A 14,116-nucleotide genomic window follows, 5' to 3' on the forward strand; every position below is an offset into this window, starting at 1 on the left:
TCGAACTGGTGCTTCTGAGCTTCTTTCAGGGTCCAAAGGTTGAGGATACACTCAAGCTGTGATTGGCCACACAAACAGAGCGGATGCAGACGTATGAGTCCAACACACACAGACAGCTGAAGAGCTTTCAGACGGTTCTTTTGCTCTGAAGAGATTCCATTTCCTGTCTCTGTTAAAACAGACGTCGTCTCTGTGCCTCAGGTTTCCGGACTTGGTTTTGGTTTCCTTGCATCCACCATTCTTCCATTTAAAGGCTTTCATTTCATCCCACCTGCATCCGACTGGAGGCTCAGTTTCTTAAAACAGGGTTGGTCATCGGGGGCTGAAAAGAGGGAGGATTTGTTCTGAGCTCTGATCCTTCATTCCCACCTCTTCCTCCTCAGCTGCTACAAACATCTGGCTGCTGCTCCACCATCACATGCCATGCAAAGACCAATAACACTGATCATGTGAAATGCTGTGATTTGGGTTTGTTGTGAGTCTTTGCGATAGAAACAAGAATCTTCAGTAATAAAAAAAACCCCATTAAAAAACAGCCTCTTTGCTGATGATACTCTGCTGTTCTGGAAAGAGACGGTGTGTTCTTGAACTTGGATGGAAGTGTGCTGAATTTGAGCACTGAAGACATGGGTGTTAGCACGCGCGTGAGGAAATGAGAACATTGTTCTGCTGCTGTTTAACTCTATAATCAAAAAATACACCTTGACTCAGGTCCAAGCTTGTTCTGCAGCTTGAGGAGCTGGACTCATTAGCTCTACTAACCTAAAAATGCAGCAGCTTCTGGAACTGTTCAAATATGTCAATTTTTAACATACGAATGCTAATTTTCTGTCGCGGTTATCTTAGCAGTAAGCGATGTTGCTAACTGCTAAGCAGAAATTCAATGAGTGTCCTGTTGGAAATTGTCAAACTTGGGCAAACATGAATATATATCTGTACACAGGAAACGTGAAAGACTTAATCTGGCACCTGGAGTAAACGGACTAGAACCCTGGCATGTAACACACTAACTCTACATGTGCGAGCATGCATGCGTGAACACTGGCCTCTTACCATGATGGTGGTAACCACAACAGTGCGATTTTCCAAGCCGGTGGTGTCGTTGGGAAGCAGCGGCGAGTCCTGGATTAGCACTAGCTTGTCTGCGTCATTCCAGTAGCCGATCTGTGGAGAAAATATCGGCAGCTGTGTCCATAAATCGGCACACTAAACCCGTTCTGTCCTTATAGTCGAGGCTCTTTTCCGTCTTCTCCATGAACCCATAGAAGCAAAGCAACGTCTGCTGACCCGTGGCGGGCTTCACTAACCTGGGTGAGGGTGGACAGCTCTGCAGGCTGACCTTTGACCTCCCAAACATGTTATCACCATACATGAGTTCTGACTGAAAAGGTGAAAGTGTGCTTCCTGGACATACAGGACCGTTTGACAGCAGAGTGACGTGATGTTTTACCCGTCTGGGTCCGTTGTTCTTCAGCTCAAATACGTCCATGGTGTAGTTGACCCTGCGGCCATAATGGTCAAACTGGACGTTACCTGTTAATCCCTGCAGCCGAACCTGCGAAACGAAGATGCACCAATGAACTCTGGAATTCAGGACGATCCTGTCTTCTTGTGGAGGTCAAGGTGGACAGATGTCCTTTCTCTTTGTTCTGTTCTCTGAATTATTGAAAGTCTATTTTTGCAACCTCACAACCCTTTTCCTTTCACACCTGTTTGAGGGTGCGCTCCATATCGATGCCCTGGTTCCACGGCGCTGCGGGGTTGGCGAGGCAGTCTCCAGCGTTTCCTCGTCTGGAGATGTCCACTTTCTGACGCCGCAGGTTCCTGAAGGCCTCGGCCATCACCATCACGCCATCGTACGTCAGCGCTGATGTGTACTACAAAGAAAAAGACACAATCAGGGTGGGGGGGGGGAGAGGTCGCCGTTAGCGGCTAGCTGCTAACCTTGGGCGGGGTGTCGGAGCCGGGGTACTCCCTCTGGTCCAGTTTATTCCAGCGTTGCATCAACTTGATGACCATGGGGTTGCTGAAGTCCACCAGCTGGAACCCGGTGACGTTGGCACCACCGTGCATGAAGCGCTCGAGGTTGATGTCCTTAAAGCCCTGACATGGAGGTGAAGTCAGAAATCGTATATCATATTTCTGATGCGCGGGTTATTGATCATCTTAATAACGATCAGCCAATCAATTAAAAAGGATTGATCATATTTCTAAAATCACTACAACTGAAAAGGCCTTGACACAATAATTGGAAGAACAAATATTAAGTAATTTATTGATTATTAGCAAGTTTACTCACCAGGTTGGCCATGATGTAATGGTAACCTTTGACATGTTTCCCAACGCTGACGATCTGCAAGGAGGCGGAGCAACAATCAACATTAGAACACACACACGCTGTTCAGTGAGTTGGGCTTGGATGAAACCATGAACTTTGGGACAGTAATGGATTATGCTATTTGGCGACATCAGCCATTCCATGACATCATCAGGTATTAGGTGTAAATATGAACAGCTGGCACATCTGTGATATTTGTGTTTGGCCAAATTAAAATCAACTGGCTGTCCCAGGAGCTGTGAGCCTGGAACAGGAAGTAGTTCTGCCTCACACATCTGTGGACAGAGAACATCTGCGACAGATGTCAGAGTGGAAACCTGATAAATAATTCAATAATTCCACCGATGCTGGTGGCCTCCAGGCGACCAGCGGGGGATGAAGAGGAGGAGCACCGGCGCATCCCACCGGCTCGTCTACACATTCAACAACTTTCTAATGAGCAAAAATATGCTTGGGAAAAAAAGACCTTGTTTGTAGAAATCTAGTTTCTGCTCTGTGAAAAAATCTAGAAATAAGAAAAATTATCATTACGGGCAGTTTAAGTGAATTTCAACTTAGCAACTAGCGAGCACGCTAACTCCCTCAGAATGATGGCTGTGATCGTAGCTGTGAATTAAATATAGCAGCACGGCTAAAGATCTGCCGGACGTCCGGGTCAACCTGTTCCAACATGTTCTGCAGTCGCTCCGCCTCCAGGTCGATGACAAACTTCTTCTCCTGCCTCCGGTCCAGATCGTCCAGCAGCCGCCGGTAGCTGGCGTCATTGAAGCTCTCCACACAGATGGCGCTGACCTGCCAGTTGTTTTGTCCCGCCCGCTCCATGATGGCCTGCAGGATGGCGTAGCCTGCAGGTGAAACACGGGGACGGTTAAAATGTGGTCCGACATTTTAAACCTAAACCTCAGCAATGACCTGGCGTGAACATGAACCCTGAAATTAAACTGTTGCAGTCAAAGGGGGTAAGAGGAACCACTTCCTGTTTGAAGTCGGCGTGCTTCATTTTGAAACTGGCAGCCATTGAAGCTAAACAGACTCGGTCCCATCAGGACGAGCAGGAGCCATTTAGCCCATTTAAGGCTTTTATCTCTTCCAGCCAGGTCCTGGATTAGGTCCACTCCAGGGTCTGAGGGTGGGATTTGGGGACTGGGGGGGGGGTGAAGAGAGAAGAAAGCTCACTGTGACGGCAGCTGCTCCCTGGTAGAGACAGATGCCCCCTTTAAACGGCCCTTCTGGCGGACATCACAACCTGGCAACTTCTCCCTCTGCTCCCAATTAGCGAATTACCCAGAGATCTGGCAGCCCTCCATCCCTCCCTCCCTCCTTCCCTCCATCCATCATTCCTTCCATCCCTCCATCCTTCCCTCCCTCCATCCCTCCCTCCATCCTTCCCTCCATCCATCATTCCTTCCTTCCATCCTTCCCTCCCTTCCTCCCTCCCTCCATCCTTCCCTCCATCCATCATTCCTTCCATCCCTCCTTTCCTCCAGAGCCCCGCTCTGTGTCACATGCACCAACGATACATCAGCAGGACACCACGATCAGCGTGCTCAATTTCAGGTCTGATAAAATATCCGTCCATCCATCCATCCATCCATCCATCCATCCATCCACCTATCGATCCATCCATCCATCCATCCATCCATCCATCCATCCATCCATCCATCCATCCATCCATCCATCCATTCTTCGATTCATCCATCCATCCATCCACCCACTCATCCATCCATCCATCCATCCATCCATCCATCCATTGATTCATCCGTCCATCCATCCATCCATCCATCCATCCATCGATTCATCCATCGACTCATCCATCCATCCATCCATCCACCCATTGATTCATCCATCGATTCATCCATCCATCCATCCATCCATCCATCCATCCATCCATCCATCCATCCATCCATCCATCCATCCATTGCATCCAATGTGAACCAGGTGGATTTTGCAGTCTTTGATCATGGTGCAGGGCTTTTCCATTTCTCTCTCTCTCTCTCTCTCTCTCTCTCTCTCTCTCTCACCCTCTTAACTCACTAAGTGCCCCCAGTTTCTCTCAAGCGTTTATTGCATAACTTTCTTCCTTTAATCTTGATGTGCACACAGCCATCGAGACCAGCTCAGTATCTTTACCAGTTCCTGCACAAATATTCTGGGCTCCAGAGCCTTCGTGGCCCCGTTGAGACTCATAAACACCAAACCGTCTTCAGTGCCATGGAGGAATTAGGATTTGGGAGTCTTAAGGAGACAATGCAGGAAGAGGTTTTATCCATTATCCACAGCTCCATAATTTATGATGATTTCCCCTCTGATCTTAAACATTCCACTCTACCTTCTTTTAAGGAACCTCTATCTGTATCTATCTGTTTGAAGTAATTTTAGACCCCAAACTGCCATTTTAGGGTAAAAAAAATGTCCCAGGTCATTTATTTTATGACCAATAACTTGTTACTTGATAACTTTCAGTCTGGTTTTTAGTCACATGAAGACCTATTTCTATTTCTATCTCCATGCCACCTCTTAGGCAAGTCACCCATAAGCATGACTTTTATGCAGATGACCGTGTAAGACCTGTTTAAATCTGGATCCACTGACTTTTCTCACATTTTGTCCTGTTCAGCAGAAATCAAAAACTGGATGTCTCTTAAGTTTCTACTCTCTCTAACAAGTCTAAATCTGACGTGATCGTCAATAACCCAACGAATAGAGCACCAGCAGCATCAGCTCCTCTGGTGTAGGTCCCCTTTGTGACATCGTCTACAGTGGGGTCCGAAATCTGGGTGTTATCTTTGATAAAGTCTTGTTTCTGTCACCTGAAAAAACTCTCCAAGGTTAATTCAGTCCTCTGTCCTGCTGACTTAGGAAAGGTTATTCCTGCTTTCATCACTTCCTATTGCAATGCTTTTTATTCTGGCATTGGTAACAGCAGCGTTGTACAGTTTTGAATGGTCAGGCCTCGACTTCTGTGATCTGCTCACTCCCCATGGATCCGCGCTCTGCATGAGATGCTCCTGCAGGGCCCGCCTTAGCTGTCCCAGTACTTGCCTGGTCACCAAAGGAGACGGGACATTTGCTGCTCGGGCTCCTCAGCTGTGGAACACACAGCCTCAGGCAGGCTGCCTCACTGTCCTCTTTCAGATCTCCTCTTAAATTGTCTCTTAGTATTCCTGTATTTTATTGATTTTTTCATTTTTTAACACTTCACTTGGTTTTAGAAAGTGCCATATAAATGCTCTTTATTATTACATCATCCACGTTAGGCGTAGCTTTAGCCGTAGCTTCGGCCGACAGGTGGATCCCACACCTGTTCTTACATGCTGCGCTGGCACATGTTGCAGATGTCACACATGCAGGGCTCTCCGCTCACCTCGGTCGGTGTCGTACAGGAAGACGAACTTGTTCCAGTCGTAGTGGTCGAGCAGCGACAGCAGGGCTCCCCGAATCGAAGGTCGCAGCTGCAGCGTGAACTGGCTCTCCCCCTCGGTGGGGAAGCTGGGCGTGATGAGGGAGATGTGCAGAGCGCTGCAGAAGGACGTCAACGTGTGGACCGAGCGTTTGTCGTACAGGCCAAAGATGGCGAACACGCCACGGGAGTACTGGGAACAAACTGGGGACAGGAAACGAGGAAAGAAACAGATGAATAAATATGAACCATTTTATGGATGAGTCACAGTATTCAAGCATTTGTTTGTCTTATTTTTTTAACGTTTGATCAGTTTTAAAGTTGAATCTGGGCAGATTTTCCACTTCGTGGCTGCCAAAGTCACAATTTCCTTTAAACAGTTTAAGACTGTGATGGTCAATGTGCCGTCACAGGAGCCTGAAAAAGTGAGGATTTAATAGAACGTCAGTGCCCCCACGGGACAATCGCTTCAAATCAAACATGAATTTGTATGTTTCTACTAAATAAGCACATTTTAATCCAACTTTGAGAAAACATTTCCTCAGACCTCCTCCCTACAGATTCAAATCAGACTGAAGCGGGTTTTTGAACATGGACAAACGACCAGAGTCAAAGAGAATGCAAGCAGCAGGACGCTCAGAGCGACCTGGTGCTGATGTGACAGCGGGCGCACTGACAGGCGGTGACACAACGACCTCCTGGACTGGTCCATTTAGTCCCACACCAGCAGTGACCCTGAAACTGCATCCGCTGAACTCACACTCCACTGCATATACAGGTCAGAGCAAACACACACACGCGCACACACACACACACATACAGTGATCAATGGGTCAGACTGGGGGTGTGCGTGTGACAGTGAGAGAGAGAGACACTAACAGCAGCTGTGCTGTTGTTTCACATCACAACATCAGCAGTGAAAAGAAAATACATCTGGGACCTTCAGGCTACGCTAGGCTACGCAAGGCTAAGCTAGCCTCCACAGTCTTTTCCCGCTTCGTCATCAGTTCAGTTGGATCGGGTCCAGTAACACACTTCTTGTCGACCTGGGTGGGTGAGGGGGTGGTTTGACCTGACCTCTACTCTGTCGATGCACAGATCAATGGATGCTGCACAGGCCAAACCTCCATTATTAACCGCCTCTTTCCAAGCACAAACAGCGAGCGTGCACACGTCAGACGTTACAGCGTCCAAACAAGTCAGCGATGATTTAAAAAATGAAAGATGATTATTGATCCATAACTCTATCTGGATTTCCTCCTGTGGTTTTGTGCTTCTCTTTCTCTCTCTATAGATGCACGCTGACCTATAACCCCAGTGACCTGCTCACTTTTAGATCTACATCTTCAGGATAACAACAATATATCGAATATATTTGCGTGTATGATGCGTGTGTCTGTTCCTCTCTCTCCTTCTTCTCCTCCTTTAACCACTTGTCCATCAGCAGGAGGGTCACCTCCATGTGAGCTTGGTTCTGCTCAGGGTTTCTTCCTGTTAAAGGCAGTTGTTTCTGCTCAGGTTCTGACACTGGGATTCTCCACAGACTCTAGTCTGGATTGTTACAGCCACTGTGCAAATACAGTCTTTGATTGATTCCTGGAGGGATAAATGCCCCCCCCCCCCCTCCCCCCACACCCCCCAAGCTAGTCTGCTCAGGTTTTACCCTTCAAAGTATCTACAGTCAGACACATTTTAGGAACTTTAAAAACAGTTTTGCTCTGAGACTTCAAAATCCTTGTAGCGTAATAAAAGAAATATGTCTGAGTATAACTTTCTACCTTGGTGTTCTTGTCAGGGACCCGGTGAATCTGGACCCAAACTTGTTACCAGTTAAGTTGGTCTAAAACTGCAACTGAGTCAAGTCCAGAAGGTCAAGGTCAAGTCAAAAAACCAAAACAAGCCCAAACCAGCAATCCAAACACAAAGATATACAAAAGAAGGGGACCCTTGCTCACAAGACAGAGGACCAGGACCATGCAGACAGTTTTCTCTTCAGATGTGTCCTATCCATTATCCTTTTCCTCCTGACTACGGCCCGGCAATGAGATGATCTGGGAACTCATTAGGATGTAACCCCCCCCACCACCCACCGCAAGGGAAAAGTGGCTGGAGGCCGGGTGGATGGATGGATTATGACATGTGCTGCCGCCTTCTTGGCCAGGCCATAGACAAAGGTAAAATAAAGGTTTTCTTTTTGGGGGAGGGGGGTCTCTGTTAGAACTTTAGCTGGTTATGATTCACTGGAGAGTCAGACAGCACAACCTGGGCCTGGAGGCAGAGCTGCATCACATGACTTCAACCTGCTCCGCTTCGTCAGGTGGCTGCAGGTCTGCTGCTCGGAGCTGCACCACGAGGCTGCTGGGGCCCATCATGGAGCTGCGTCAGTGGCCCCCAGAGTGGACATATTATCACTAAAATGATCTGTTTTAGGTCACAGACAGTGAGGCATCATGGGAAAGATGAAACACACTGGGCACACTGTGCTTCAGTGATTTTTCAGACAGTACACACACACACACACACACACACGCACACAAGGGCTTTTCTTGCTCTGAGGACGGCAGTTGCTGTCAGATGTGTTCATCCTCAGAAATACATAAGTCACACCAGGGGAACACTGTGTGTGTGTGTGTGTGTGTGTGGGTGGGTGTATGCGCACGAGAGAAAGAGAGAGAGAGAAGGACCAGAATAACACGCAGTATTTTACTTCCCTGTCACCTCCTCCAATTGTGGCTCCCTTCCCCCCTCTGCTGTGTGATTACATCACACTCTTAATTTCCATTCATGGCAGATTCCCTTGAATCCTCTCATGAGACGATCATCGGGATTCTACCACAGATGATGGTGATGATGATGATGGTGATGATGGGCATGATGATGGTTTACACTTTAAAATTCTCCTCTTCGTCAGTTACCAGTATGTATGTTCAGATGTGAGAATAAAACAGGAATATTCTTCTCACATCCGGTCCAGTTTGTGATGGGTGAGGGCAAAGGTCATCGGGCCAAAGAGCGCTAGGTCACGATTCACCCTCTCCCAAAGGGAGTTTGATCCTTTGACCTCTGACTAATGAGGGCATTTGCTAATTAATAGAGTCTTCGGTGGGTTTCTCCTCCTGTAATGACCACCAGGGTGCCGTATTGTCACGCCTTCCAAATCAACTCGCCAGTGTCATAGCCGTGCTGAGTCATCATGGCTCATGAATAGAGGTTAAAGGCTGTGTCATGTTTAATGTGAGGTGATCGTTTCGCACCAACCATGTTTTCCGAGACACGCTGCTCACGCTCTGTTCGTGATCCATGTAAAGCCATGTGACCCATTTCATCTTCACATGCTTTCAAACAAAACAAAAGAAAGGACATTAAATCCAAAAAAACCCCGTCATCGTTCTTGTTCTTGAAACAGTGGCGCCGCCCAGCTCATCTGATCCAGCAACAGGATGGAGGAGCAGCCCGCTCAGGTGGCTGTCCCAGTGATAAAGAAGTTCGATTCTAGACCCCTCCATTCTCTAGAGAGACGTGCAGAAATGTCTAATTTCATACAATCTTCAAGGTTAAACCACGTCCTAACTGAGTTTCATCATTTCCTGTGGTAAACTGTTTAACTGTGGCCTTTAAACCAGCCTGGCAGCTGTTCTAACTCTCAAAGTTTCCAAGACAAAGGAGAAATTTCCGCTGAATTGTTTTATTACCAGGAGGTCGTTTCTTGCTGTTGTGGCCGGGAGCCCTTCCTTTCTTCTAATTAGGACATTCAAAGATGAGCATAATGAAGTGAAACTCTAAAATGCAGGAATGCGATAGCAGGGCGGGCCGATGACGGTGGACGTCCTTGAGCGACTAACGAGTGTGGGTGATGTGAGAGAACACTGTTCCTGTTAGAACCCATCACACCACTCGTTCCCTCCATCTCACACCTCAAACAGTTAAAAAGTTCCCGTCAATCTGAAGTTTTTTCCCCTTTCGTCGGCATTAATGTTGCATTCGCAGCATCGCGTCTCTTTAACGCAGCTTTTCACTGCTAAAAAAGTGGCATTGTTGCAGGTTTTACTCCCTACAACTGATCCAAAGGGTTCTGGGGGATTCTACCACATCAATGACACATTATGTGAACTGTAACCTTTGGCTGATTTACCTTTGGAGATAACCTGCTGATAAGATTAGCCTTGCCCACCCGCTGACCACATTAGCCTTGCCCACCCGCTGACCACCCCAGTCTAGCTCCGCCACTGAACCGTTTGCTTTTAGCTCAGCACCATCAGCATTAATAATGTATGTATTTTATATGACAGCTGTGTGTGTTCTTCTCCTCTTTCTGTCCTTCACCTGCATCCATCTGTCTATTTGCCTGGTCCTAATCAGGGTTTCTTCCTTTGAAGGCATGTTTTGTTTCTGCTGTAGCTTGTTTTGTGGTCAGACTCTGGGTTTCTGTACCCATCTGTGGGTTTAGACAGACACACTGTCTGTTCGTTCCACTGTCAAGCACAGAGAAACTGGAACTATTTTCTGTCCCAGTTTGGAACCGTTTATGTAAGCGTGATCTTGTCGCTAAGTCGACTTCTTATTACGCCTCGGTGGCATCAAGACGCGAAGCATTAAAGATGTCGTCGCCAACTGGTGAAATCGAGATAACAGGTCCTGATGGAAGCTTAGAAACTGTGAAACATCCTGACAATTACAGGTGACAAGCATAGAACCATCACACCCACACACTCACACACACACACATAACCGCAGAGGCGTCAGCAACATTAGTGTGATCACTAACTTTGTGGTTCTTCCCGTTTCATTTAACATTGATCCTCTTCGCAAAACGCGCCGCCACCGTCCGCAGCCATCGTTTCAGCGGCGGGAAGAGACGGCTGCCGCCAGTGGAGCAGAGGTGAAAATAAATCATAGGGGTCGATGGCAGATTCCTGCTGGCCCTGAGCTCTCACAAACATTGATTGGCTCATGTAATTCTGCTCTGATTTGACTCAGCCGATCAATGTGCTGCAGACGTGCTTCCTGTGCAGATTCTAAAGAAAAGTTCCCAGAGTTCCTTCTGTTTGTGTCGAGGCAGGACGGCGAAGGAGATGCTCCGAATACCGAAGCCCAACACGCAATGCATGCATGAACACACCCGTATGAGCGCATGCACATCAGTGCGCATCTGAATACGTGCAAGAACGCGCACATCTATGAGCGCACATACAAAAGAACGCGCACGTATTCATTGTCAAGGTCATCCGCCGAGAAAAAAAGGAAAAACGCGGAGAAAACATCAGCACAAAAGGCTGTATAGCTGGGGATTAAACCCACAACCTTCTTGCTGTGAGGCAATAAAACTAGCCAGTAATGTGACCTTTCCGAGGAAAAGGTGAACCAGCACACACACACACACACACACACACACGTGCGCGCGCACACACACACACACACACACACACACACACACACACACACACACACACACACACACAGTTTAACCCCAGTCCTTACATTTTATATTTCTATTTCTGCACCAAACATAATGGTGCTGTCTTGCAGCTTTTACAGTGACAATAAAGCATCTTCGATCCCTTACTCACACTTTACTGGCTCAAGCTAAAGCGCCGTTGCTTCTGTGTCACAGCCTCTCTTCGCAGAACATCCACAGATCTTCTAGTGAAATTCTCAGCATGGTTGTTCCCAATATAACTTTAACATTAGGCATAACTGAACATCTCAATGTTAAATTTTGAGGGCAACAACGATCAGTTTTTTTAAGGAAAGCAGTGACTATTGTGAGGACGAAGAAGCCAGACAGCGGACAGACTTACAGGCGTTGGTGACAGCGAAGCTGTTGGCTGTCTCGATGTTGTCCACGTGAGGCACCAGGTTGAACGGGGCTTCAGAGGCGTTTGGGCTGGTGTTGTGCAGGAAGATGGCGAGACGGAAAGCAGTGTACTCCTGATCTGTGTTTCTGATGAACAAACCACCTGAAGACAGCGAGAAAAACGCACCTTTGCATCAGAACAGGTCAGACATCAGCAAGAACACCATGAATGTCTAAAAAACATCAACTGCAGCATGAACCAACAATTAAATCAGCAGCAACATGAACAACACCAAAATAATAAGCAGTAAAAACATGAAGAACTAAAAGGAAAATCAGCAGCTACAACATAAACCAACGACTACCGGTAAATCAACTCAATCAACTCAAACAACATGAACAACAAATAAATAAACAGCAGAAACATGAACAACAAATAAAAAATGAGCAGCAACCACAAAGCAACCCAACTATTAAACAATCAGCAGCGACAAGACGAACAACTGAAATATCAGCAGTAGAAACAACGTGAACAACTACAAAAAACATAAACCAACAAAAAAAATCAGCAAGAACAACAACAACAGGATCTGACATTTAAAAAAATCAACAGGAAAAGGCAACAGGAACACCAACAAAAACATTATTGGCAGCAACAACACCTGGAACAGCAGCAACTGCCACCCTTGTGTCATGTTGTATTTAATGAGCATGTAGCGGGTTTATGCACCAAAAACAAACTGTCAATGTAAAAATGACCATTTGGAAAGTTAAGTGGCTATTTTAAAGGTCTTTGAAGACACTAAAGTAAGAGAGAAAGTGAGTTTTGAGCGAGAGGCTCCAACATGGCGTCCGATTACGTCAGAGGGAGTGATCCGCCGGCGCTGCAGAGATCAGTGTGCAGAGCAGCTAGATCTCAGAGTCAGTGTGTCTTTCAGTGCGTTTGGGCTGTATTCGTGCATCCGACACAAGAAAAATTGCACAAACTGCAGCCTTTCGGAACGTGGATTTAACAGGAATAATCGCTGCTGTCTTCTCCGACTGGGCGGCTTTGAAGGAACTTCACTTCAGCTGCAGATGAGAAAAAAATGCTGGTGTGTGTGTTGCTGGTTTAAGAGAATAGGCTCATGGTTCCAGAGAGATGATGGGGTTCAGAATGGGAACCAGGTGTGACTCTCACCTCAGCAGCTCGGCTTGACGTAAACACAAACTGTTCTCTAACATTTGCTGACAGTCAACATGATGATTTCACCACGAGCTGCAGGCTGTCGTAGAGCAGCTATAACACATTGTGTGGAGGGGGATTCACCAGTATGAGACCAGTTTGGTGGATTCGATCAGCATTAATACTCCTGCCTGGATTAGAGGACCAATACTAGTGTTTACTGCCTCATAAATGAGAAGAATCTGTAGGAGGTTGGGCTGTGACATAGGCTATCTTTAGCTAATGTATATAACAGCGGTGCTGCTCCCCACCAGTGGTCCTGACCCCACTGCCCAGTCCCTGTCCTCTGGACATTATTCCCCCTGTTCTCTCTCTGGGCTCACAGCAGCCTTCCAGATGTTGGGCTGTGTAATTTTAACATTTCCTATGTGTTGGAACCGGCACCTACGTCGCTACCAGCTTCAGCAGTTTTTCTGAAGTGCAAGTAAAATCTTTTCCTTTTTCTTTTTCCTCCAGCGCCTTTTATGTGAACTCCTTTTTGATGTGGATTTCCTCCTCAAACATCGAAAGAACCAGCTGGTCCAAGTGTCTCCAGTGAGACGAGAGAGGAAGATGTTATGATTAGTACAAGCAAATGAAATCTGATGCAACAGCAAAGTCACACACTGAGCTGAGAGGCTGAAACAGGATCCCCAGGAGACAACAAAGTTTGTTGGGATGTATTGAAACAACAGACGCTTCACTCAAATGTGAAGAAACATGTGAATCGATCAGATGTCAGATGTTAGTTGATGGATCGCAGGGATCATGGCGGATTTTACTACCATCAGGCTGGATGCGAGGAAATTCCCCTGTACTCAGATGCACTATTGGAGTGATGAGACAGCGTCCCCCAGTGTCATCAATAGTCCCTGACCTTTGACTTCCCAGGAGGGGGGGCAGGCAGAAATGACAGACTTTTGTGTTTTGGACTGGTTCAGATTGGTGTCTGTGGGAATTCTGTGACAAATGATGGAGCCTGCATGTGTATGAGGATCAGAAAGTGGAGGTCAGGATTTGTCCTCTATTATTTCCTTTTTAAGAAAAAATAAAATAAAATCAGCACGTCTGCCAGTCAACATCTGCGGCCACAAAACGCTGAAGTTGTCCCATTTTAACGCTGCCGCGCGAGCGTGGCAGCATCAGGACGAGGCTCTGCAAGAACGTTATCAGCATCACTGCACAGCCAGTCTGCATAGGGAATACGCGCGAGCGCGTGTGTGTGTGTGCGCGCACACACACAGCTGTGATGTGCTGCAGTGGTGGGGCGCTGGGATAGCCTGCAGATGCACGGCGCATTTTCTGCGTGCGTTTTTGTGCGTGCGCGCGTGTATTAACGAGAGTGACAAACGTCATCCATCCATCTGTTCATCCCTTCAT

At 47.1% G+C, this 14,116-nt stretch overlaps 1 protein-coding gene across 9 annotated transcripts in view; it reads right to left on the reverse strand.

Moving 5' to 3' along the window:
- The window catches only part of gria4b (glutamate receptor, ionotropic, AMPA 4b), a 28,219-nt gene that overhangs the window by 13,709 nt on the left and 394 nt on the right, over nucleotides 1-14,116 (reverse strand). For all 9 annotated transcript variants that reach the window (XR_003891058.1, XR_003891063.1, XR_003891059.1 and 6 more), the window contains exons 2-9: nucleotides 11,537-11,695; nucleotides 5,703-5,942; nucleotides 2,999-3,183; nucleotides 2,300-2,353; nucleotides 1,945-2,103; nucleotides 1,710-1,877; nucleotides 1,451-1,555; nucleotides 1,054-1,164 (exon numbers count right to left, since the gene is read on the reverse strand). Coding sequence is in view for 3 of the 9 variants with exons in the window: in XM_029848746.1 (XP_029704606.1) it covers nucleotides 1,054-1,164; nucleotides 1,451-1,555; nucleotides 1,710-1,877; nucleotides 1,945-2,103; nucleotides 2,300-2,353; nucleotides 2,999-3,183; nucleotides 5,703-5,942; nucleotides 11,537-11,695 (1,181 nt within the window). In the remaining 6 variants the exon portion in view is untranslated. The remainder of the gene's footprint in view (nucleotides 1-1,053; nucleotides 1,165-1,450; nucleotides 1,556-1,709; nucleotides 1,878-1,944; nucleotides 2,104-2,299; nucleotides 2,354-2,998; nucleotides 3,184-5,702; nucleotides 5,943-11,536; nucleotides 11,696-14,116) is intronic.

The sequence above is a fragment of the Takifugu rubripes genome, chromosome 15, assembly GCF_901000725.2.
Source record: "Takifugu rubripes chromosome 15, fTakRub1.2, whole genome shotgun sequence".
Lineage (NCBI taxonomy): Eukaryota > Metazoa > Chordata > Actinopteri > Tetraodontiformes > Tetraodontidae > Takifugu > Takifugu rubripes.